Here is a 27,670-nt window from a genome sequence, read left to right as displayed (position 1 = left end):
CAACATGTAGTAGTTAACCACGCATGCACTGAGCTCACTCTCTTTCAAGGAGAAGCTAAGTTGCTTAACTTGCTATCATTTAAGGCCATGCACATCAGTTACTACGATCAGTTAACATCCCGATACTTCTGAAATTACTGCTATGCAACCACTCCTCCACCCCAAGTGATGGGAAAAGTGTCTGTTCTTAGACCACTAGAAAAACGTTTAAGGATCTGACATGCCTGAGCTTCACCAATATCTGAGAACACTGTAAATAAAACAGACACCTTCTGGAGCTGTGTAAGCTTCAGACTGTTTCATAGATTTGTCAGGGCAGAAAAGATGAGTAGGATGTCTAGCCTGAGCGACTACAAATGCACTAGCACCCCTGCTCTTTCTGCTGGTTTACATTCTCGCTAGGCTCAGAGCAATATTAACATTCTGCTTACTTTACAATTTTCCATAAGAAAGGGAAAAAAAGTGAATGAAGATTCTGAGAGAGAAAAACACCAAAACCAAAACAAGTTTCACACCTTAATATTAATCTCTCCTGTATTCTTGACACTCAGATTTTTCACCTGTCCAAGAAAAGACTTATTTCCTTCTCAAGTAAGATTTCACCAGAATTTACCCAACAGCTCATTTTTGTCACAGTGCATTTTTTAGGAAAAAATAGAAAGTTTCTTACTAACATTAGTGGAACTTTGTTTGGGGGAATATTTTGTGAATAGTAGCCCTTAAAAACTTCTAGAGTCAGTACTGGGCAATGAGCAGAAGACTTCCAAAGCTGAATACCTGTTAGAAATCTATAAACCAAGGCTGTAAAAGATTTCTGTATTTTTTCAGTCAAGCTATGCCTACATATCACACTGGACCAGAGGGTTACTTATACTTGTTAGGTGCTTCTGTAACAGTCCAGCCTGCATATTGCTGATGGAGCAGATGGAACAATGAAGTCTGGTTATTTCAAAGATTTTCCAGGTGCTGGATGAGTGTTTCTGCAAGGGGAAAAAAAAAAAACAAACCACACACACAAAAAAACAACCAACCACAAAACAAAACTAAGCCCTCTTCATTAGCTGCTAATAATATCCACAACGACTTGAAGGAGGACTAAATTCCGGTCTGTTTCTTATGTAAGTACAGCTTTGCTCCTTCACCTTGAAACATGCACTCTAGATTGGAAAGAGAAAACAGACAATCAATAGGTGGATTTTACTGACAATAAATGCTCAGAAAGATTTGTGGATAGTCTGAGAGGAGAGAGATGTGCATGCTCATGCAGATGCCTTGGAGGAGATGGAGAAATGTCAAAATGTCCTGCTATTATCAGGTATTATTTAACAGCTAGTTAATACCCATTACTAACTTCAACGAGTTTTCTCCGGGTATTCAAAATAACAAAGAAAAATATTCACCAAGTTTGTGTGTTATGGCCCCCCCATCATACTACACATGCAGCTGTCCTGATACTCTCACTTCCCCTTTCAGGTGTCCCATTATAAAATCTGTTGCTGCTATCTCTGTTCACTGACTAGAATAGTTGTCTCATCTTCTAGCAGTCTCTCTAGGTAGAACAGAGTGTCAGGGCTCAGATCCCATCCTCTACCTAGTGAAAAGGCAAGACTGTGGAAGGACACAGTGTAGGAGGATTCTTGGCAAAGTTCATACTGAGTGGTTTATCTGAATGATAAGGAAAATGAAGGGGAAAAAAAGTCAAAAGAACCGGATAAACTTTCAGCACCCTTCCCTCCCAATCCTATTGTCCTACATTTTGACTTTGAGGTTCCCTGAAATTACAAGACACATGGGAGGCATTTCAAAGATATCAGGAAAACACTAGAAAGATAACATAACAAAACTGCAGATGCATCACAAATTATTCCAAAATGGTACAGAAAACTATAATATACAACATTATCTTTAGGAGTCCAGTGGCCAGAACACATTCTAGAAAATTCTGCTGGTTTGTACAGCACAAAATTCAAGCCCACTGCAGATTCACTAAAACCTTTTATCATACCAAGTCAATACTGAAAGAAAGGTTAATGAATTAGCTGCTGAGTGGCTTCTGTTCCTCTGGAAATTGGACAGGGGCATATGCTATCTTCTGCCCTGGGAATAGAAACAAACCCAAAGCTACTTTAAAAACCCACACATACATTGATAAAGTTAGCAGGAGCATCAAGGCACTTTGCAGGTCAGTCCTCCCTTTCCCCTTTCCCCACGGAGATACCTGAGAAAATGCTCAAGAAAAGCAACGGCTGCAAGTTCACCCTCAAATTTTTGGCACAGAAATCAGTTTGATGGAGTGGACTCTGCAACTACTTCATATGGCACACAAACACACACACCATCAACAGTTCTCGATCCATTAAGACCACAGAATGACATAAGGATACTGAAGTGGAGTTATTCTCCTGTCATTAGATCACAGCTCCATCTTCTCAGCATTATTTTCAATGGTAGAATATCTACAATTCCCTCTAAGGACCTGGAAGGACAGGTTTTCACCAAAATAGGCAATGCAACATCCATAAACAAAAAGGTTGTTTAAGGTTTCTCTCTTGAAATATTATGGCATAAGTCTCACTTGACTTTCTCAGATAAACAATAAGAATGACCGTCTCCAGAGTACGTATAAATAATCAAGTAGGCAGAAGATCAATGGGAATTTCAGTGAAGCTATTGATTTAGTTTTTGCACACATGCTTGCAGGCCATACTTAATATTTAAAACAAAGATTTAAAAGAAGCATGCATATCTTTAGAGTTGAAGGAAATTAAGGATTAATATCAACTGATGAAAACACCTACATGGCCTATAATAAAGATGTGGAAAAATAACCAAAAATGGGGGGAATGGAAGAACATCGTGTCTTAACATGACAAAAGATCTCCCAGGGTCACAGCTGTCTTCCTAAGCTGTGTAGGCATGTCTATACTATTGCCCCTTCATTCCAGAGAATCCCAAGCAATAACTATATACAGGTTTTAAAAGTATCTCTCAGTTGTGGGATGCAAACAGTCCTAGATGAAGTCAGATATGAATCCTAGTTTGCAACTGTTACAGGAATAGGCAGGACATGGTCCTGTATCATCCTGTACAAAATGACTTCTCCCTGCCTAAATGTAAGGCAACCCTGTCCCTAGAAAGGTACAGGGTTAAAGAAACCCCTTCCAACATTCCTCATGACTACTTGAGGCAGTTCCTTCCTCATCATGTTCACTGATACAGTTCAGAGGTGTTCAGCTCTCCCTATGCATTGCATAGGAAGATAAGGTACTTGTCTTAAAAGTTCAAAATCCAGCTGTTGCTTGCAAAGCCCTAAGCAAAAACAGGTTACATCGAGCTTAAGTCTCTCTAGCCTTTACACAGCAGGCCATCTACAATGATGGAACAAATCCTTGAACAGGTAAGTGCAAGACATGAGATGTAGACAACGCCCTCATGCATCTGCCATGCATGTGTCAGGCTCACTGGGGAAAATTAATTTCTGTTCTCACTCTACAATGAAATTTATGTGTAACAGTTAAGCATGCAGTATATCAAGCTGTTTAATAACAGGCTATGAGCGTATGGATGGTGATGATATTACACAGGCTGGCTGTCACTCTAACGCCTGTACTGACTCATCAGGAGGAAGCAGTACAGGGACATTGTCTAGCTTATTCAATCATGTTCCTTCCGTTCAATGACTCTGGTTAGAGGGCTGACAGTCAAAACAATGACTACATGAAATATGCTCCATAATATACTACAGCAGCTAGGAAAGCCCTCGGAGCTCAAATGCTGCAGGAATATTTTACAAGCATATTGAAGAAATTGAGTAAGAAATTCTTCCTCTCGGCTGTGAGCTTTATCCCATCGTGTAGCACAACACACCCCTCCACTAAGTGTTGCAGATACAGAAGGGTAAGAGAAGCTGAAAAACATCCTGAATTTAATGCCGAGTCCAGACTGACAACAGCAATGTACTCAGCTTTGTATTTAGCCTAGGTGCAGGAGCACTGTCCTCTTGTTGTAACTCGTTTTAGAGAATCAAATTTAACTGTAAGAAATTTGTTCTATACCAGCAACACACTCTCAAAAGGCACATGAAGCAGCAAGAAGTCAGTCAAAAATTCCATTAATTGGAACTTGGCTTAAGAGAGACATATTGTGTCATGTTCCTTTTATTAAAAACTGTTTAAAACTTTCACTACGAAAAAGTTGCAAGTTAAACATGTGGCATGTCCACAAGAATGTTAGACGGTGACTGTCTATTACCCTTTATCATCAGCAAACTGTCCTACAGCTACTTGGCACATAGCTAATTGTAATCTAAGTCTTTTCCAAGAAATAAACGTGCTTTGGAAAGCTTTCTTGCACAAGTTTATTGTCCTGTGGACAAACTGATACAGCTGATCTAAACTTATAATTTTAAATAGCCCAACTGTGGTTTGATTTATTCAATTATCATTTAGTGGTTGTTGTTAAATTACCTAGCCGTTAACTGACCTCTTCCCTCTTTGCTAGCTACTAAACATTCCCTTCCTCTGTCTGTTTTCTTTCCATGGTCTACTTTGGGATGGTTATATGACACTGTCCAACACATATTGCCCAGTGGGACTTAACTAGTGGTTTCCACCAGGGAAAAAAAGTGTTCTTTTCTTTCAATCATGCTCCATAAAGTCTAAAAGTTTTGATAAAGGCAAACTTCAGACAGTTCCCCCCCCACCCCCCATTGTAGGGGATTAAATTGTTCCCCAGTCTGCTAAATTAGTTTTCACTGTCAGACGCAGACTCCTTCTTCCAGACATCGACAGCACAAAGCTGCGCACAAATTCTTTCTCCTCAAAATTTGCATACAAAAGCAATAATTCCCAGGTGCATATAAACCACACTAAACCACCAATTACAGTCCATTCTCAAGTCCTGCATGCTGGCATATAACAAACATACATGCTATACCCACACAAGTTAGCCCTAAGCAACTGGCTCATCTCGCTGCTTAAGGATGGATTATTTGGGAGGTAATGAGTCCCAGCTGACCAGGAAAGGTTTTTCACTCCTGCCTCAGCAATCTGGAACTCCATACCTCTTCCTGTCAAACTCCAGTCTCACAGATGACCATACTTAGATTTGGAGGTCGGCATGCCCTAGTGAGTAAATAAACATCTTCTATCATCTCCCAAGCTCTACTACTCACCTGGGCAACAGCTAAGCCTCCCTGCAACGTCTCTTGTCTTTGAACCTCCTTAAGCATGTATGGTTTTGTTTAGGATAGAGCAAATGAATTGACCTGTCAGTCAAAAAAGTGACTGTGACCCACATAGAAGTCACAACCAATACACTCTACAGTTCTCAAAGTAGTCATACCTGAGGTTTAGTTTCCTCTTCATCCTTAAAATAGAAGAGCTGGTCCCCACGCAGCACAAACCATCGCTGCTGCCAGTTCTTCATAATGCTCCTTTGTTTCTTCAGCCAGCCACACTTCAGCACACGTTCTTGAGGATTTGGAGAAGAAGGTCGGGGGGGAGGCCCAATCTGTTCACCCATCACCAAACTCTTTGACCGGGCTGAAAAAGCCATTGCAGAGTAAATGAAACAAAGAAACAAGGATAAGGACAAAGAGGCTAAATAACTGTTCCATACTTTTTTTCAGACACGGACAGACCATTACATGCATGCTCCCTCTTCAAGTAGGTAGTTGTTTTTTTCAGTATGTACATAGTTTATGATAGTCAAACACAAGACAAACATCGACCTTTTGGTACTGCTCACTCCAGCAACCTTCTAGGTGACACAATACCTCCACAAAGGCTCCACTGCTCATGCTACCTTTCTTTGTGGCAAGTCATTACTGCCTTCCAGCTCTACACCGGAGTAACGATATTGTGCTCTCCTAAAGCGATATTTACCCAGTGAGGACGTTTAAGTGTAATGAAGGGGGACAGAAAAGAAGGAAGGAGAGAGAATAAGAAAATATTCTCATTCCACACATTACCACTCCTGGGGTGATTAGCCAGTGAAATCAGCCGCCACAGGGCAGTGGGGGTGGGGGGAGATTCAGAATTGAGAAAAATTCAAAAAGAGACACATATAGATAATGTAGCTATCCAGAATAACTAAAGTCACCTCACTCTTCAGGGCTTTCTGACATTGAAGCAGAAAAACACAATGGAAATAAAATAAGACAAAGTAGAGAATAAAACCTCATGTAAATCTCAGAGAAGGCTTCAGAAGAACAAAAATCTACTGCCCTTTCCTTCCTCTTCTCCTCCCATATGCCTGCAGTAAGAGTACTGAAGCTTAGGACATTTAGTCTGCAGCAGCAGGTAATGATTATATATTGCAGTCCTCTGGAATGGATAGGTTAAGATGACCCCATAGGTCTTTTCCACCTCTACTTCCTTTGGATTTATGAAGCATTTTACAATAACAGTTATTTAATACCTCATGCCATTTTTCTTCAGTAGTGCTACCATGATGCTATTCCTTCCCATTTTCCAGATTCAGCTAACTCAAAGCATATTTTATAATTGCTCACTTGAAACAGGGCTACAGTTTACAGGCAGTACCAGTAAGTCTACATCATTGATGTCTTACATTAACACTGTAAATGTTAATTAATTAACATTAAACTGCTGCAGCTAAGAAACAGGCAAGCTTCTTATTCAGGCATTCCACATATATTACAGTTAATTCGGCCTGTCACAACAAAGTGCAATCCTCTGCCTCTCAAAGTACTGTTTAGTTTTGCCTCTTCTGGGTTCATACAATTACAACATGTGGCCTTGATGTTACCACCTGACTCTAGCTTCTGCCCCTGATGTCTCACCACACAGTGATGGAACTGACAACATATGCCAAAGACAGAAAAACAAAGTGGAGAGATGGTGGTTGGAGAATAAAAAAAATAATAATTAAAAAAATAATCACAATAACAACATCAAACTTGATCCTATTTCTTCTCTTCCGTGAAGCAAACTGCAACAGAAGGAGAAGCAGGTAAGTGACCGAGGTCAGATCTTTGGAGAGTCTCCTCACTGTAATCTAGTGAGGGAAATCACATTGGCATCTCTAATAAAATCTACTTTGACTTTCCCCATGCTAGCAGTCAAACAATCGTGTTCTGCTTCTCAAAGAAATATAAAACCAGCACTTTTACACACTAAACACTTGTCAGAAGAGGGCAGATCTGAATGGTATCACATCATCCATTACCAAAAAGTTTCAGTGGCAGCAATGTCCACTTGTATAGTATCATATACTTCCTTCCACCTCAACCCCTGTTTTAAAAATCTGCTCATCTCTCCTGTAACCACCCAGCAGGCACTCTGCCTGGCCTCTGAAAACTTCCCAGTTTTATAGGCAGAAGCTGGCATCACTTTGTTAAATTTCAGACTTAGTGAAAGCCCTGTCTGATCGGCAGAAGGAATTCCTTCCCCTCATTTCTCTGAACTGCTAAGGTAAGTTCTACTACTCTCAACAGAACTGTGAATAACAGATTTTGTCTTGTGCCTCAATCCAGAGAAATTAGGTTTCAATATATAACTATCTCCTGCTGTAAGAAATTAAGTTTTTGTTTTTAGTTTCATTTTAATTTAATTTGGAAGTTGAAATGTTATAACAAGTGCTAATGCAGTATTATAGCTTTTTCAGAATTACACTTCCCTTATTTTTGTCTAAAATACCTTGCTGAATTTAACCTGAGCTCATGTACAGCATTAGTCCTACATTAGTGAAGTTTACTAACAAACTTCAGATTTGTTTAAGTAACCCAGCACTCCTCAATCCTGATTTTTTTTTTTTTACATAATCAAAACAATAAAAAACCCACACGACTTAATACAGAATTTACTTAAAATCAGGCTTTTCTGTATCCAGGCTTATTCCCTAAGCTTACTCACTGTTGTCTGAGCTCTAACACAGAGGCATTTTCATTCTTGCAAAATACATTAAAAAGTACTTTTCACCACGAAGCTACAATCCCTATACCTTAATACATTATTTTCTGGCAACACAGTGCCCTCTAGCAGATGATTACAAAAAACACCAAGACAACTTTGCCTCCTGCCTGCCTCCATCCCCCCAGTCACTACCAAGAAATGGAGGATCCAATTTCATATGCATGTAGTAAGAAAACAGATTTTTCACATTTATGAATAAATTTCACGTTTATTATTATGCAGAGGCCCATAAGTATTTAGTTGAAGGAACTGCCTCTGCCTCGTCCCAGGCCACATTTTCCAACAAGGACCAAACCGTAATCTGGTTTAAACTGTCCCAGATTCCTTTCCACATTCATGTTACAACATATATTATTACAAGAACAAATATCCCAAGAATTTGCTTTTCCAAATGGAGCTATAATGTTTCTTGGGCAACATCTTGGCTGTTAACCTAACCAATTAGTCTAATAATACCAAAGTACTTCAAGTATACTCCAGTAAGCATCTCTGTCATCTCCACACTGAAGCACCGGAGCATTCTCCAGATTAAGCATGCCAACTCTCAGCAGTTTCCAGTTTTCCTGACTTGCATGCAGTTATATAAACTCTTTCCTTCTTCACCCCTTTTCTAAAAAGAAATTAGATTTATTTAACTGGAAACCAGCTACCTTTATTTTAGCATCTATACTGACACAGACCTCACAAAAGACACGTTGCTTTGGAATAACCTAAATTATGTTGTCTCATACTTCCACTCATGCACCCTTTGGTGTTATTTGTACAGCCCTACATAGTAATAATCTATTATAGTGAGGAGTTAAGTTCCATAGTCGGTCACTGGAGAATGTACATCTCTATTTTAAGAAGCACCATGTCTTAGTCGATTGCTATGGTGGTTAATTCTTACGCTGTCTTAGCTTTCCATTTCCTTAGAGTTTCTAGTTGTGACTGTAGTAGTTAATTTCATTAGGGAGATACTTAGCAACCTCATTTGTAAGTCAACAACATGCATCAGATAGAAATTTTTAGAAGGAGAAATTATTTATGGCTATTAACAGCATTGACGTTTATATTGCATGCTTCACAGAATACAATAATTGCATAGAGGTCAGAAGAAAACTTCCACCGATGAGCACAGCCTGCCTTTAAAGCAGTAGGCATCTCATGCTACTGGGATTAAAATATCTATGTTGATAATCTGATTCAATACATCAAAGTCCCTGATTCTTAATGGTAGATATATTATTCTTAGTGCTCATCTATTTAACAGAATTATGGAATCAATAGAGCATAAGAAAGAAAACAAATCAATAAATCAGACTGACAACAACTCAGCAAATACTTTACATGCTCTAGAGTTCTGAACCAGTGATGCCTTTTCAATAACACCACACAGTTTGGTTTTGCTCTTCACATTTTCATTAATTGATTATGGATTCAGCTTGATACATTTAAGTTCTAAACAGAAATCAACGCAGAAAGGATTCAAGCAGTCCTTGGAAAAAGGTTCAGGATTCATTTGCATAGCACAGCAGTACTGAAAAGTCAACTACAGGACACACCCACTCAGAAGCAGGGAAACAGGGCAATTACAGCACAGGCAAGACTAAAACAGCCCAGGCAGACCCAGATCCTTGCTGCCCTGTCCGTGGCACTAACAATGAGCCAAGCCTGGTTTTTGGGATGACAAATCACTAGCGGGCAAGAATCAGAATCACAGACCTTGAAATAGTCCTGTGACTGGAAGTGACACTGGCATACAGAAGTTCTCATATCTAGACCAAGATGGGAGGAAGAATAAGAGCAAAGGCAGTGGGGCAACAATCAACACCTGTTGTGTGTCTGGGCTGCACTAAATAAGTTCCCCATCCAAAATCCCATGCTTGGTTGCCATATTTCTAACAGTAAACTCAAAGATTATTCTAAAGAGTGGATGGACCAAATCAGATAGAACCATGCTGCCATTCCTTACAGAGATAGCAATCGCTATCCCCATCCCAACTAAGCCGTGTCTAAAGCCACTCTTTCTCCATTTCTCTTCCTTGCCCCATTAACAGGGCACCGTACACTTCTACAAGAGTTCCTCTGCAACTCAGACCTGCGTCCAAGCAATATACACCTTCCTGTTTCCTCATCACATCTATGTTCTACCCTAAGCATGCACATAACAGAGACAACTTCTTCCCTTTCCTATCCATAGCATCCCCCCCTTCCTGAGCTCAATCCTGCCTGGCAACATTACACAACCTCTTCTGCTCTCTTTCTCCTGCTCATAGCTCTGAACACTGCTACAGATTTAAGCAATCCATAAGAACCTACTTAAATGAGGGACATGGAAATCAATCAAGTCAATGCAATTCAATATCAATTAAAGTTGTAATCTTTTGAAATTTCATAGGCAGTTAGCCTAAATCAATATAGTCATTATAATCGATTCTGGCTGACAAACTGTCCTACAGTGGAGGCACTTTTCTCTAGTGTTTCTTCAGTCCAAGACATAGTGACACTACATATTATTTCTGATATGGACTTTGTTTAAAGTACTAGCCACAAAGGGAAGTGGTTTCACATACTATAAACAATATTCTCAGTTGTTTTATTTAATTCAAACTTTGCCTCAAAAATGGATGCACTGAAAACACAACAGTCATATGCCTTAGAGGTACAGCATTTCCTTTCACCAAATTGTAGGAAATAAAATACTTGATTTAGATTTGTTTTCTGTCCCCATCACACATCTGTATTTGTGTTTGGATTTGATTGCTAAGATACCACAGCCAGTCAGCACAAATGAAACCAAGACACTTCCTCAACACAAGCTGAGAATTTATCATCTTGAAACACAATAAGCAAAGAAATTAATGGCAGAAAGTTTGAAGTGATTGGTGATGAGATTCATAGATTCATAGATTTCTAGGTTGGAAAAGACCTTAGAGATCATCGAGTCCAACCATCCCTAATCCCCATTAAACCATATCCTCAAGTAGATCATCCACCCTATTCTTAAACACATCCAGGGATGGGGACTCAACCACCTCCCTGGGCAGCCTATTCCAGTGGCTGACAACCCTTTCAGAGAAGAAATACTTCCTAACATCCAACCTGAATCTCCCCTGACTAAGCTTATGCCCATTTCCTCTTGTTCTATCACCCATCACTAATGTAAAGAGTCCTTCCCCTACCTCCCCACCATCTTTTCTCAAGTATTTATAGGCCGTAATCAGGTCTCCCCTCAGCCTCCTCTTCTCCAGGCTAAACAGCCCCAACTCCCTCAGCCGCTCTTCATAAGTTTTATTTTCCAGCCCCTTGACCAGTTTAGTCACCCTTCTTTGGACTCGCTCCAGGAGCAAAATATCTCTCTTAAAGCGAGGGGCCCAAAACTGGACACAATATTCCAGGTGCGGCCTCACCAGTGCCGAGTACAGGGGCAGGATCACTTCCCTGTTCCTGTTAGATCCTGTTAGCAGGATCTAACTTCCCTGTTAGATGTGTTTAAGCAACTAGAAGGATATCAGTTACAAGAAACTGGCAATGGCTTTTAGTTCCCTCAAGACAAATACAGTAGCAATCTGTACAGAAACAAAAAGGTGCTATGCAACCACATGCCTACTCACATTTTACGACCTGGAGGACACTTACCACGTTCAGAAACACTACCGTAAGAGCAGGTTGCGCTCCATTATTTCCATTTCATAAAGCTGTCTATTCAGAACTTTTTACAGAACAAGATGATATGCTGTGTTCTACTTCCTTTCCTTGACCAGTTTTTCTTTCAGCCAAAATAAAAACATGAAAGGATATTTTGCTCTGAAAAAACATTTTTCATGGCCATCCACCAGATACTGCTGAAGAAAGCGACAGGAAAAATAAAGAGGTCTGGAAACCCATAATCTTTTCCAAAAGAAACCATACCTGCGTTACACTGGAAGCAGTTCTGTAAACTTACTGTCCAACTGAGGGAAAAGCAGGGAGACGGTTAGCTTCACATATATTTGCCTAGTAATTTGTATTTTCTGTAATCATTGGGATACCGGACTGCACGTACCAAAACAGGTAGGCTTGCCAAGAAAAGATTCTGACAGTCTGAAGGAAGAATCCATTTGTACAAATATTTACTTAATATTATTAAGTTCCTGCGAGAACAATTGCATTCCCAAAGGCTACTTCATAAATCTGAAATCCAACATAAACTAGTATAATTTCACTCTTGACTAAGGATGACTGCTGTTAGAAACTAGCTATATATACAGGGTAAAATACCTTTTGGTCCTCACCTGAAGGGCAGAAACTTTGGTCACAGATATTTACCTATAGGTAAGACATATTCTGTTTAAAAACAAAAAACAATGAAACAAAAAACACCACACCAACCACACAGACAGCCTTTTGAACAGAAAAAGCAAAGAGATGGACAAAGGAAAATCTGAATAGCAAGGGAATGACTAAAAAGCACATTTCGGTTACAGAGTACAGCTATAGCCAAAGAATTTGAACCAGCCTGAAGGACTCTGACAAGAAATAAACTGTACACTGTAGCAGAAGATGCATCAACATCCCTGTATAAAGCATTTTAGATGATGGCCCATGTAGAGCCATGACAAAAAATTACTAACTGGAATCAGCTGTGAGAAAGGGAACTGAGAGAATTGTTATTTAACAAATATAATTACAAACTGGACTCAGTTGTGAGAATGTAACCTTGAAAAAGAGAGCTGGGAGGGTTGTTATTGAACAACCTGTTGCAATCAAAAAAAACAAACCACTGTTAGCCAGCAGAGCACATGCTTGGCAAGCCTTGTTGCACACTCTGGCCACAGGTGCAGCAAAGCCTAGTCAGTACCTTTCCATTGACTCTGTTGAGAGTATAAAAAAGGCGGCTCAGAATGGCGAGAGGGGGATAGCTACAGAGCAAACTCCACAAACAGACAGAGGATACTCTGAAGGTGCCATGCCTACCTCCCTTCTCCACGATGACTCTGCTAATTGACACCCTCCTGCTCGGCAGAGCCTTGGGCGTAGTCAGGATGGCAAGACCCTCATAAAAGGAAAACAATATGCTTTTGCAAAGCTATATCAGAGCATTTGCTAGTAACTGCTTCTGCAAGCCTATACCAGAGCACTAAATACTGTTGTGCTTTTGCTAGTAGTAACTGCTTTTTGCAAGGCTATGACAGAACAATACATACTGTTGTGCTTTTCCATAGAATCGAGTGTTGGGTAAGCTCTGTGCATAGGAATCCCTCAAACCAGTTACAATCCCCCAAGAGGAGCCCAGATGGACTGGGACACTAGACTTATTCATGAAGGAGCACTCTGTCTCCAGAACACACGTTCATCTTCTCTCAGAACTCCTGAGACCAAAAGCTGAGTGTTCTGCTTTCAAGATGCTTGCTATTTTATAAAAGCTGTTCTCTCTTACCTCTTTTGCACTGCCAGGTCGGTGCTCTTTCACTGGCAAGAGGGAAAGCAAAGGGAACTGCACCTGCACCAAGGAGTTCTAAAGAATAAAAGCAGACTGCATAAATTCTCCATACCAGCATGTTTTAAGGCTAGGCACCTGGCAGAATAGGAGGAAAGGTTTCCTGCTAGCTGGCAGGTTAGTGCACCCACACAACACTGGTACTAAAACCCATGTAGCCCTGCCATGCCATAAGCTTAGGCACAGCAATGCACATTTAAAGTTGCCTATAGGCTTTCTAGAGCCAGAGCTACTCAGACCTTTGTATCAATCTCCAATAAGCATGAAGTATTTCCTTCGTAGAACATGTAGAAAAACAAAGCCGTTTTCTGCCTACAGTACAGCGTTCACAGAACAGTCAGAACCAAGAGGCAAAGACACACTAGTTCGAGGGCAGTTGCTTCCTGACTGGCACAAAGAAATTAATCTTGGTGGCCTTTGTAGTGTTTGAGATAACAGCCATGACCTTTCATCACCTTACAAATGACAGTCAGCTGTGTTTAAGGCTTGTAAATCAGAAAAAATAATTTTATACTCTAGTGACCTGTGCAATGTGACCATAAAAGCCACTTGAGTAAAGAGTTACTTTGCAAAAGTATGCAGGTAACGCAGCTAAACAAGAATCAACTTCAATCTTAACTGTCTTTTAGAATGACACAAAGGTTCAAGGCTTCAGTGAAATATGCTAACAGATCAGATGACCTGGTAATGCCTTGTCTTTATTGCATCGAAGAACACACATACAGTAGCACATACTGATATAAATTAAGTCAGGGCCTTTCCACAAGTCAAGGAAAACTCCTGCCTATTAATTAATGCAACCCACTCCACGCAATAAAAAAAAAACCACAACAACCAAACACACACCAAACCACACAGTCAGTGGGATAATTTAGCCCTTTACTCCTGAAGGACTTATTTTGCTGTCACTAGCAGAAAGGTGGCCAGCAGGCCTCAACTTCACAGAATAGTCATTTAAAGAGTTTAACCTTGTATTTCCAAAAGGATTTGAATTACTGCCGCCAGGTTGTGGGAATATGTGGGAGTTTTGGCACCTGTCAATGAATAAGCCACAGGTAATCCGCCAGCATCTGTTCACAAGAGTGCCCTATAAATACACAGAGCCATGCCAGTCTTATCAAATCACTAGCATCGGATCACGGATAAGTGCCAAAATGGAAAGGTACCAGCTTGATTCTTTCTGCTACAACAAACATACTGATTTATCACCTAGCAAAGTGAGATATTTTATTCTAAAAAACACAATGAATTGTTGGAAGCCACTGAGAACTGTCAGCATTCAGATAAGATGGCCTGTATTTTCTATGCAGAACTGGGGAATTTAGCTAGGTCTATATTACAAAGTGGTACGGCACACTAGGTGTAGGCTGGAACAAGCTGGGAGGAACAGCAGGTACCATAGACCCACCATCTACACAACACTTATTTCAGGGATTTTATTTGGATTGACCATAGAAGCACACTTCCATTGAGACGTAATCCAGGACTATGCTAAAACACCAACCAACCAAAGCACGGTAGGTAGGAAAGATCAGGAGATCTGCTTCAAAAGCATGCCATTGATCCAAACCAAAATGGACGCTTATGTAGACAATCCTAACTATTCTAAATAAAGAAAATGGACAAGATCGACCTGCTGACGCAGGTGTCCTGAGGCTGAGGACAGAGGCACACACTCAGCAGAAGTGACAGTAGATAGTGATGCTTTTAGGTATTATAGCAGTAGGGACTGATAATTATAATTACTTTCTTCATTGAAGAGTTTAAGTCTTAGCTGTTGAACCCAGCCATTGCCATCTCTACTTCTACTGCTCCCAGTGTGAAGTAGCAACATGGCTGCATCTGTACAGTGTGAATAAAAACACATACAGAACAGGTAAGGGAAACTATTGCAAAAAAATAAATACCTGTGATAGGACAAAGAATAAAGACATCATTCATTTAGTAAGCTAACTACTAGCTCTTTATCAATAGATGATACCACACTGAGGGGTGCAATGCTTATGCCTTCCTTTCAGTATCAGCCACTTTACTACAGCAGAAAATCCAAACTCATGCAGCAGTATGAGTTAGCTTCTCTATGACAGAGCGCACAAAATACATTAGAGCACAACCATTTAAAATTGCCTTCATCATGCTCCCAACTTTATCTTCACTAACAGTGACCTTTTCTCCCTCCTAGAAATGGGAGGATGAAGTAGATTTGCATAGGTTGCTGCAGGTCACATTTTAAGTATGCCATTTAGCATAGCTTTCTCCAAGCCAATGAATATAAACACAAAAGCCAAGGAACAATGAGGTAATAGTCTGCACTCTTGAGGCAAGGTTAGAGAGCTACAAACTCCTACCATTAATTGAACACTAGTCACTCAAGCAATACTCTCATGCTTTATTTACTTTTTAAGTACTAAAAGAGACACACAGAACCTGGAGGGCCAGTCCATCATAGCTTTATGCTAATCTACACCAATAGACAGCAGGCTCAGGTCAGTTTCCTTACCAAGACAGTCAATACTTTTTATTGTTTTTTTCATGGGAGGAGGGCCCTAAGTCAAGGATATTTTTACCTCTTCTTGCTGATCATGAGTAAACTCTGTAACAAGCAGATCAGAGCCCCATATTCAACCTGCTGTGTCCTTTGTTATTGCAAAATCAGAGTCACAGACCATATGATAGGCAGCCCAAGTATGGAAACCTGCTCTCAGCAAAAGATAGTTTAAATTTTCAGGTCCCTTTATCTGCACCATTCTCTGACAGTTCCCAACTGGATCCACTGCAGACTATTCAGAGGACAGATCAGCACTTAGGTCATAGTCGTTTGGTGCATCACTTTAAAGCGTGCCCACGCATCTCACACAATGGACTACAAACCTATCTAGCAAATCCAAGCACCAGCTCTCCACTCCCACCGAACCTTGGCTGAGTCTCTTGAAAGCTGTATATCTTCTCCATCTAGTTGGTTAGAACTGCCTACCTGACAAGCACTGCTAAAGGCAGTCTCTGGTACTGGCAAAGCTCTGCAGTTCCATGGGCAACCACACCAAGCTACAGCTCACTGCTGTCACAAGAGGGAACACTTAACTCCCTTCTCCCTACACCCACACTGCTCTTTCCTTCTGCTAATATGTTCCTACACTTCACCGACAAGATGAGACCTTCTTATAAGAACAGTTACTCACTGGAATGGCAGAAAGTTCTCTCAGATATTTTTTCTTCCTGCTATTTTAGTAAGTCAAATCGGGTCACAGAAGGAGGACTGAATGAATACCTTGTACTCCCCTCTGCAATCAGCAAAAGCCTCTTGTAATAGTCCCTAAGGGTATGGCTTTAAGATTTAATTTTTAATAGCTTTCCTAGCCATAGAGGACTGAGGAGCAAACAAAAATTGCTGAGCATGATAAGATTCAGACTAGAGCTTGTACTGTACCTGGAGTCCATACAACACCAAGTACTGTGGAGTCCTAGTCAAGACCGCAGCTCTTCAGCACTACAGATGCAGCACAAATCTAAGTCCACTGCAGCATAACCACTCAAGCTAGTCACAGGCCCTCAAGTCACCCATGTGTTTATAAAAAAAATACTAATTTCTGTGACATGCCAAGCTCATGATCTGACACTGCAGCGTGTCAGATAATAAGATCATTATTCTGACACTGCAGCGGCTGCTAGCATCACTGGTACCTTACACTGGTGTTACGAGAATCAAAATGTTTGTTTGCCACACTCCATGGGATATCACTTCCCAAAATTATTCTGGAATGAAAAAATAATCGAAAGTACAGAAGAGAGATAAGGACTAGAGAGGGACTTTTTACAAGGGCATATAGTGATAGGACAAGGGGCAATGGTTTTAAACTGAAAGAGGGCAGATTTAGATTAGATATAAGGAAGAAATTTTTCACCCCGAGGGTGGTGAGGCAGTGGAACAGGTTGCCCAGAGAAGCTGTAGATGCCCCATCCCTGGAAGTGTTCAAGGCCAGGTTGAATGAGGCTTTGGGCAACCTGGTGTAGTGGAGGGTTTCCCTGCCCTGATCTTTCAGGTCCCTTCCAACCCTAACCATTCTATGATTCTAAAACTTTGTCACAGCCTTTTGCCAGCAACTGGCTATAAGACAGAAGCAATATCATGGCCCAGCCACTTTCAGCAATAAACCTCCCTGAACTCAGCCATAACATTATATTCCTCGTTTCCCTCATCAGAACATCAGGCAGGTATTCATTCATATCCTACTTCTTAGGGCATAGCGTTAAACCAACAGTCCAATATATCTGTTTCAGCATTTGTTGTACCTATTTTCAAAGTGCAAACAAAGCCTGTTTCCTTCTCTGTACAGTAGGTGGCTGTGACTTGCCCTACTGCAAGGGCTGATTTGGGGTACAAAGGCAGAAAAAATCCAGGAATTCTTACTCCTACACTAATTCATACTCTGAATTTAAGCACGCAACTTAGACTATTTGGCTGTAAGTATTTGTAACAAGATGTCACTGGTTAGTATGGTAAGGGTGGCTCCTCCTAAACTGGAGGTCTGCACAGGGATAAATATTAACCCTGCACCTGTGGTTCTCCCAAAGACATCATGATTAACCCAATCCTCTCCCCTGCAAGAGAATCAGTTCTTACCTTAGAACCAATGCATACTGCCTCCTTGCCATTTAGCATCTTATACCATAGGTTTGTTCCTTAAACTTTGATATCAGTTTACAGGGTGACTATCTTATTGAAGCATAAATAATTCTTAACACCTGCATTTAAGAGGAAGGATATTACAAGTAACTTTTTTCAACCACAGCAAAGATCAAGTATCACCTCTCTTTAGCTCTTTATAAAGACCAATTTACTGTCTTTTGGGCACAAGTGGCACACAAAAAAGTTCTGTGGAAGGAACACACATTAGGACTGTCAGCAGCATCTTCCCTCCACCATTTTAGTTTTAAAAACTTTAAACACATAAAGGCCTGGGCACGGCCTAGGCATAGATCTTTTCCTCTTCCAGGTCACAGATAGCTCATACTGCAGCTTCTTCAAGAGGTTTTCCCTTCCCATCACAGTAAGTACCTCTGCCCGTAACGCAGGGAGCTGGAGAAAACAAACTAAGCTGTTTACCCTGCTGTGCTTGCCTACCAGTTACCATGAACATAAAGGGAAAGCCAGCAAGAAAAAAGTCATTCCAGTATTAACCTTGCAATGCAGACGAATACGTTTGTATAGGCACTAAAAGTAGCCGGTGACTGCTCTCTCAGGAGGGCAGTGCTAGCTTTGTAATGCTTCCACTATGCTCTTCACAACCCTGACAGTTTCACCCGGTACACACTCAGTGGTGTTTTACAAGTAATTAGAGAGACTATGGTGGGTTTTTAAATTTTTTTTCATATTTAATACCTTCCCCACACATTCTCTCCATAGCAGTTCAGCTACCCTTTGAGCTGAATTACTGCTCTTTCTCAAAGCCCCTTCCCTTCCCCCAGAAGTGAAGCCATGGCTCGTTATTTCAAGTTTGGATTGCCTGTGTTTAATAAGCTGATGCCTGCCTGCAAACTTTTCGGGGCTTTTCTTAAGCAGAGTGATTTCCTGCCTGAGCCTTCAGGCACAGACAGAAAGCTGCTATTGCCAAGAACAGCACTTATTTCAGCATGCACCATGGATCCTATGTGGAAAGAGAGGGACATCTCTACAGAGATGAGATGATTACACCTTTAAACAGCCTAGGTCTATCTTCATGGGACACATCGCAAAGCAAGAGTGGGAATCTAAATGTGTCTCTGGATGAATCCCACAAATATCACTTTCTTTACCCTTTCTGGATATGCACATGGCCACTGTACAAGGACAACAGAGACAAAGTAATTGGAGCACACAGCTGATAACACAACTCACTGCCACACACTGCACCAAAGCAGCACAGAAGACTGACCTGGTGCCAAGGAACAAAAGTAATTCCCTGCTTCATTCAGCTCCCTGGGGCTGCACACAGTGAGAAGGGACACCCAGCTCCCTCCTTGCTCACTTCTCCCCCCACACTTTACCTGTTTGTCTGGGCCTATTTCTTCCTGCTGCCTTCAGGGCAGTGCTCCAGACCCAATGCCACCCAGCCCCTGTACCATTGCCTTAAGATTTTAAACTCAGGTCAGCAACTTTATCTCAGGTTCCTTCAAAGCAAAAAGACAAAACTCAGACCCACACCACAAGCAAGGCAGCTGCTACTACTACTACCGCCACCACCAACTCCTCCCCCCCAGCACCTCACAGACTCCTTCCTCCCCCAGTGCACAAACCATAAACTAAATAATAATTACCAGCACTTCATCCTAGCCTTTTACCCACATACCTTCCTAGAGCACAGCTCCTGAAGTTACCTCTCCTGCCTTGAAGAATCACTTATTTAAGGAAAAGGAGCGGTGACCCTCCCCCTCGCAGCTGGGCTGCCCATTAATGGTGGCTCCACCACACCAGCTGCAGCTCATCACACTGATTGCTCCCTGCTCCGAGGGCTGGTGTGCTCCCAGCAGTGCTGGTGGGCTCTGAAGGAAGTGCTTGGAGGAATCCACAGCTCCAGGGCTGTTTACTTTGGTTCCAGGAGTAAGAAGTGCCAAGGTGCTGGCCTCACTCGTGCACTGGGATGGCTGCGTGCAACAACAGCCTCTCAAACCAGAACCGCAGCATGGGGCGATGGAGGCACTGTTGTTCTTCTTTGCAGAGCTAAGAGGCTGCAGGTGCTAAGCTGTGGTTTGGTGAGGGGGACTAGAGGTGTGGAAGAGTTCCCCTTCTCTGCCTTTCCCTGGCAAGTGAAAGGAGAGCTCTTAGCACAGTGTGATTTTGAAAGGGACACAGCCCAAGGAGCTGCCCCCGCTGAGCCATCTCTGAGGTCCAGGACTTGTTCCAGCAGCACGGTGCTGGCTTCTGCTAGCAGAGTTCATTGACGTGGCAGGAGCTGAAGGGGAAGGTGCCACCTGTTCTTCCCTAATGCCAGAGGAAAACAGAAACATGACCGTGAACTCCTGCTGTATGCAGGGCAGCAGGATTGCTGCCTCTGTGGAGGACTTGGAGCACAGCCAGAAGCTGGAGGGGTGATGCTGTGTTAAATAGAGGCACCTGAGCACAATTAGGACTGTTTGGCTACCTCTGGGTCCCCATTAAATGTATTTATTTCACCGTTAGTAATTTCTTCTCTCTGCCATGCCCTTTTTCACGAAATAAGTGGCACACTGTTTCTTTTTCTCCTTTTTGCTGAAATCTCCTTTAACTACTGTTTTTTGATGCTTTGCTAGGCCTCATCTCAGCTCTGCCTGTTGTACCGACTGTCCTGCTACTGGTGTTGTGGGGTTGCCTCTTAGATGAGGTTCAACTTTTGGAACCTGAAGTGCACTGGTGATACTGAAGAATTATTAACTGACCAGGCCAATACGACTCTGAACAAGTAGCATCTTTTAAAAGAGTCAGAGGTCACCTTCACTGGTCTAAAAATGCCTGATTCATGTTTCCTTAGATGTTACTCATGATCATTGAAACTTATTCCTGAGCCTGGCAAACTCAGGACAGATAAGAACTCCTGACAGCTATGACTGGTTGATAACCTTCTGCTGTGATTAAGACTGTCTTGAAGAAGTGATAAATAATGTCATTTCCTTTGGACAAGAAATCTCTAGAAGGATGACCCCTATCACCAATATTTCTGGTACAGAAAAGAAGTTCCTGGAAGCATCTCCCACAATTTCATATCAGTAGGTTCATCCTATTATGCTGATGCCCACCGTTTACTCAAGAAATAAAATTGCAGGGTTGCAACTTTAAATTAAGTTGTTCTTAACTGGTGAATTCTTAAGGAGTCAGATGTGTTCTGAAGATAGAAAATGGCCAGTGAAAAGCTGTTGAATAAGACAGAAGGATAATCCAGTATTTTTTCATGTACACTAAACTTTGGGAAAGTCATTTCAAGTCCTCGCTCTGCCTTGAACTTCCTATGTGGCCTAGGGTTTTTCCCCTAATCCACAGAATGCAAGTGTTATCTGTGAAATGTGGCATGTGCAAAGATAAATACATCTTGAATTGATAAGTTCTGAGATATTATGGTAGTGAATTGCTGGCCATCTAAGTAATGGATTGAGACCTGATAAGCTGCATCGGGACCTGATGAGGTGCATCTGCAAGTCCTAAGGGAACTGGCAGATGAAGTTGCTAAGCTGCTATCCATCATATTTGAGAAGTCATGGCAGTCTGGTGAAGTTCCCACTGACTGGAAAAGGGGAAACATAGCACCTATTATTAAAAAGAGAAAAAAAGAAGACCGAGTGAACTACAGGCCAGTCAGTCTCACCTCCGTGCCTGGCAAGATCATGGAGCAGATCCTCCTGGTGACTATGCTAAGGCACATGGCAAATAAGGAGGTGATTGGTGACAGCCAACATGGCTTCACTGAGGGCAAATCCTGCCTGACTAATTTGGTGGCCTTCTATGATGAGGTCACAGCATTGATGGATACGGGAAGAGCAACTGACATCATCTACCTGGACTTATCCAAAGTATTTGATACTGTCCCACATGACATCCTTGTCTCCAAACTGGAGAGATATGGATTTGATGGATGGACCACTCGGTGGATAAGGAATTGGCTGGATGGTCGCACTCAAAGAGTTGTGGTCAACGGTTCAATGTCCAAGTGGAGGCCAGTGCTGAGTGGTGTTCCTCAGGGGTCGGTACTGGGACCAGTGCTATTTAACATCTTTGTTGGAGACATGGACAGTGGGATCGAGTGCACCCTCAGCAAGTTTGCTGATGACGCCAAGCTGTGTGGTGTTGTGGACACGCTGGAGGGAAGGGATGCCATGCAGAGGGACCTTGACAGGCTGGGATGTGGGCCTGTAAGAACCTCATGAAGTTCAACAAGGCCAAGTGCAAGGTCCTGCACGTGGGTCGGGGCAATCCCAAGCATAAGCACAGGCTGGGCAGAGAATGGATTGAGAGCAGCCCTGAGGAAAAGGACTTGGGAGTGCTGGTGGATGAGAAGCTCAACATGAGCCGGTGATGTGCACCTGCAGCCCAGAAAGCCAACCATGTCATGGGCTGCATCAAAAGAAGCGTGGCCAGTAGGTTGAGGGAGGCGATTCTGCCCCTCTGCTCTTGTGAGACCCCACCTGGAATACTGCGTTCAGCTCTGGAGCCCGCAACACAAGAAGGACATGGAGCTGCTGGAGCAAGTCCAGAGAAGGGCCACAAAGATGATCCAAGGGTTGGAGCACCTCTCCTGTGAAGACAGGCTGAGAGAGTTGGGGCTGTTCAGCCTGGAGAAGAGAAGGCTCTGGGGTGATCTTATAGCAGCCTTCCAGTACCTGAAGGGGGCCTACCGGAAAGCTGGAGAGGGACTTTTCACAAGGGTACATAGTGATAAGATAAGGGGCAATGGCTTTAAACTGAAAGAGGGTAGATTTAGATTGGATATAAGGAAGACATTTTTCACCCCAAGGGTGGTGAGGCACTGGAACAGGTTGCCCAGAGAAGCTGTAGATGCTCCATCCCTGGAAGTGTTCAAGGCCAGGTTGGATGAGGCTTTGAGCAACCTGGTGTAGTGGAGGGTGTCCCTGCCCATGGCAGGGGGGTTGGAACTAGATGATCTTTCGGGTCCCTTCCAACCCTAACCATTCTATAATTCTATGATTAACATAAAATTACCACTTCTGAATACAAATGTCTTGTGATTGAAAACTTTGGAGACATCTAGATTAGCAAATAGTGCAGATCGTTAGGAGTGGATCTGTTAGTTAATGGCAGGGAACTAATGTCCATGCTGCACATGCATTTCAAGGGGCTCTGTTTTGGACTAGTTCTGTTCTGACCCTACAGACTGAATACTCATTAGTGGCTGAAGAGCATTAGGTACACTCCTGAAAATATCGTCCCACCTGGTTTAACCAAAGAGCAGTACGTGGGGAGAATTAGATTTGTTTCAAAACCCCACTTCTAACCCTAAAATGCTCATGGAGATTCCAAAGTGTGCTACTGTTAATTCTCATAACTGTCATTTGCTTTTGTATTAAATAATATGCTTTCAGTCTGAGAATTAAGGAAGCCCGAATTTCCACTGATTAGTGCCTTATATTCTTCTACCACACAAACGCCAGTTTCTCTACATGTTCCTCAAACTTACATAATGCTGTCTCTTCATCTTCCTCAAATACCCAGTTCCTTCTACATCCCTGACAGCACAACACATTCCTACATCTCTTAACTTTTGGCTCCCTTGATATATGTACGCTCTTACCAGACAGCAAATATGTGTTTTTTGGATGGTCAGTTGAGCGTTATCTTTCAGAACATATATTTCTGTTGAGTACTGTGTAACAGTTTTCCCTTGGTGTCCAGATATGGTTACCTTTCCTCTGTCCTGCCACCAATTAAGTTTATAGGAGTCAAATATATTTTGACACTCCTTTTCTGCTTTCCAATCTGGTTGAATTTAGCCAAGCAGCTCCAAAATTGTTAGGGCAGAGATTGATAGAGAAATCATGCAATTGTGTATCCTTACTGTCCTAAGAAAGCAGTTTAAATATAGGGTATTCAAGCTCCAGTAATAAAAGACACAGCACTTCCATTAAAAATACAATGACACCATTGCAAAGGCATTGAATATTAAAACCTAGCTGTCCTCACTGCAAGCACATGAGGCTTACACTGTAAACATACACACTCCCCGAGGGCTATAATAGTACTTTACCCTCTAAAGTCCCTCCTGGCAGCATTACTATACACCTTCCTTAAAGACATTTTAAGTATGCTAAAGCCCACTTTTCATTGAAATTGAATTATGGTAAGTTTCAGAGAAGGAAAAGAGAGAGAGGGAAAGAACTCTGTTCTACTACAGCCATGCTGAAGTATACCTGGTGAAAACTAGTTTGTCTGCAGCAGGCTAGCTAGCCAAAATCTCCCATCAATTTTTCCAGGCTCTAAGTTTTAATTAAGCAAACAAACAAAAGTTTAATTATTATGATTGTGAAGAAAATTTTCAACATACTGCAACATATGTATGAGCATGCAGCCAAACAGAAATAACAGGTCATAGAGTGCAGACAATTCTGCAATGTAGGACACACGTTAGTTCAAAGTCCCAGTAAGGGAAGGTTTATACTTAGTACCTATACAACTGAGATAGAGTGTGCTGAAGACAGAAATACTGTAAAGAATCTGTCATGTCAGCAGGCTAATTCTCTTGCTATAGAGGGCAATCCCATCACACCACTTACCTAAAACCCAAATGTATAAGCTTGTATTTGGTCCTGCTTCCATTTCCTAGTACGCTTCAATGCAAACGAGACTTTTCAAACCAAGGAGCAAATGCTTTGTTTCTTTTTGGTTTTTTTTTATCTCTTAAAAACAATGAAACAAAAACGCATTCCTTGAGACTGAAGGACATAGTCTGAAAAACTGATTTCCCTGCTCTCCATACTGAAAGTTCTCTTTCCTCCACTCTGGAAGGCAGTCTTTCTATGCCCCATCACATAGAAAAAAAATGTGAAAATAGATGTTTTCCATTGCAGTCACTTATTTCAGAATCCTGGACTCTGCCAATTGCTGTACATAAAACACTGTAGATGAAAAAATCATGCAAAACCCATTCAGGCTTAGCCAGGATAAGTGATTTTCCAGAAGGCCCATTTATGCACATTAAGATTTTCAGTCTGTGAGATTTTACACCTTCCTAGGTCTTATGAAAACATAATGCACCTCTGAATGCAAGTTTCTGAGTTATAGATGCAAGCTTCCTGATGGAACAGCAAGGACTGCACTGCACTTGACAGTTACCTCTAGTAAGGCAAATTATCTTTGTTCTCTACCATACCTTTCACAAATATTAAGAACTACACCCCAGATGTCAGGCTCAAGTCCAGACTTAGCATTTTCAAAAGCCTGAATGTCTTTAAACTGAGGAGCTTTCTTAAGGACCATCCACAAGTCAAACAAAAATGACAGCATTAGACATCACAAGTGGAGGTTTACAAGTATATTCTCAGCAGAGATTTGGAAATACAAGGGGAGCTGATGAAGCATTCCAGTTTGCACAGATGCAGGGAGCCTGAAGCAAAGACCTGAACACTCACACAAGGTAGTCTGAGTAATTCAGCCACAAGAAATATATACCAAATACATTAACATCCTTAGGTTCAGGTTTATTGCTGCCTCCTATCATACTCAAGTGAAACCACAGTCTATACCCAGAGTATCCTTCCTTGTCCCTTCTCTTCATTCTGTCTGCTCAGAAAAGTCACACTGCCTCCCTTGCACAACTAAGCTCTCAATGGCAGAGCTAACAACCTGCCACTGCTCTGAGAAGTCAGATAAGCCCATGCAGCAGCTTGCAGCAGACCTCCGGCCCTTGTTGATGCTCCCTGTCAGCAACAGATTCTTGCAGACTTCTCAGTACTTTGTTGGCCCATCATTTACCACCTGAACTTTCATTAGCAATCCCAACTGAGAGTCCAGGGAGCATGAACTACCATTTCACATTCAGCAGAGTCTTGCAAGGTGGGACACTTACCTTCAAAGAAGCATTCAGCATCTTCAGTGCTGCCTGATTACAGCTCTTGTGAACAAGAGCTATAGCAGAACGTTGTAGGATTAGGCCCTACTTTCTAACCTTTGTAAGAGGTTACCAGTGTTTTGCACTGCATTGCAAAAGTAGGAAAGTTCCTGAAGTTTCAAAAGCCATCAAGCCAGCTCTTTTAATGAGTTCTAAATTCACTCAGAAATAAGCCTACCACTGCATAGTTAATGAAACAAACGGAACAAACCCTGAGAGATTGACATATACTGCTATAAATTGAAATTGAATTACAAAGGTATGCTATGGTTTGTCTCCCAAGCATCAGTAGCCCACAATGATCTAGAAGAGTATCTGCCCCATAACTAGGCTTCAATATATATTGATATACAACTTAGTCTCTTCCAGGTGCTTTGAAGAAAGTAGAAGAACGGCAGGCATGCAGTTGTGAAAGCCTGTGTTCCTTGCTTTTACACAGAGTTCCTGTACCACTCTAGTCATGTCATTTAGCTTGTCTCATCAGAGTTGTAATAGCCCACAGGAATGCTGGATAATAAATATATTAAAGACTAGAAGGAGACAAGACACTCCTTAGAAGTGGGATGGCAAAGAGACAGCACCTACGAAAGACTTGCTGAACTTCCACAAAATTGTGTAACTAAAAAATAAGTACATACGACTTTACTGTGGGTGAGGCTGTACATATCTGATCCTGACACCTCCAGATGGCAGGAAGCTTCTTCCTTCCAAGATACTAACAGCTATTTAATGGGCTGCTGGTATTTTAAGGACTGTTCAGTGTGTAATACTGCTTTTTTATATATGACGCAAAGTGACATTCAGCTGCAAGTGTCTGTCTCGGAATCACAGCAGCTAGAACCAGGGACACTTTCCTATTTTATAATGCTGGCATAGCTGAAGAAAAACCTAATATTTACATACTCTTCTGACTGTGCCTGCTTTTTCTCCTAAATGGCATTAATCTAACCTGTTTCCCATGTGTGTGAAGATATCCCTCTGAGACTGTCATTAGGCTGCGAACGGCAACAAGGCTCAACAAATGCCATACCAAACGAGGAACTGGCGCTGCAGCAGATCCCCTGCGGGAGCATCTCTTCCAGGCAGTTCTGGCAGGAAATACATCCCCCGCCAGAGCATCTCTTCCAGGCAAGCTGGAGTGGAGATACCGGCTGTACCCAGCCCCAGTTGATCGCGTTACAAACACTGCGTACTACATACACCTCGCAGGTCTCAACGACTGCTCAATGCAGCCGTTGCGAACCCAGGGGAGGTTTTCCTTCCTTTCTTTGTCTTGTCCACAGCTCACACTGAACGACTTTCCCCACCTCCTGCTCCCAGCCCTGGAGGGATAACGTGCTACAGCAAACTGCTTCTCCAAGATGCTGCAGGTAAACTTGTCACAACTGTCTCCAGCTGTTACAATGAATTTCAGCATTAGAAACACAGCACTAGCAATCACCTCAGAGGTGCAAAGGCTCCGTCGAGTCCCAGGAGGGAACACAATTTTTGAATTATCCCTGTTGCTCTGCCCTGACTCTGCAGACGACGTTGGTGAACACAAGCACAGGTCCCCTCCTCCTACGCTTCGTTCTCCCGAGCCTTTTCAAGCGCTGCTCACTCCCGCTGCCCTCCCCAGGGCCGGCTTCGGCCGGCGGGGCAGCAGCCCCGCTCTGCCGGGGGCGGCCGCTGCAGCTCGGGGGGCGCTCCGCCGGAGTCCGGACTAC

At 42.2% G+C, this 27,670-nt stretch overlaps 1 protein-coding gene across 2 annotated transcripts in view; it reads right to left on the bottom strand.

Annotated features, from left to right (window-relative positions):
- ARHGAP22 (Rho GTPase activating protein 22) overlaps positions 1–10,176 on the bottom strand; it is a 137,580-nt gene extending 127,404 nt beyond the window's left edge. For both annotated transcript variants that reach the window (XM_086616362.1, XM_086616363.1), the window contains exons 1-2: positions 10,167–10,176; positions 5,344–5,543 (exon numbers count right to left, since the gene is read on the bottom strand). In XM_086616362.1, the coding sequence (XP_086472488.1) occupies positions 5,344–5,523 (180 nt within the window). In that variant the 5' untranslated portion in view covers positions 5,524–5,543; positions 10,167–10,176. The remainder of the gene's footprint in view (positions 1–5,343; positions 5,544–10,166) is intronic.
- Positions 10,177–27,670: the final 17,494 nt, after the last annotated feature.

The sequence above is a fragment of the Tauraco erythrolophus genome, chromosome 9, assembly GCF_009769465.1.
Source record: "Tauraco erythrolophus isolate bTauEry1 chromosome 9, bTauEry1.pri, whole genome shotgun sequence".
NCBI lineage: Eukaryota > Metazoa > Chordata > Aves > Musophagiformes > Musophagidae > Tauraco > Tauraco erythrolophus.
The sequence above is the reverse complement of the archived record's forward strand: the minus strand, read 5'-3'. Positions and strand labels throughout refer to the sequence as shown.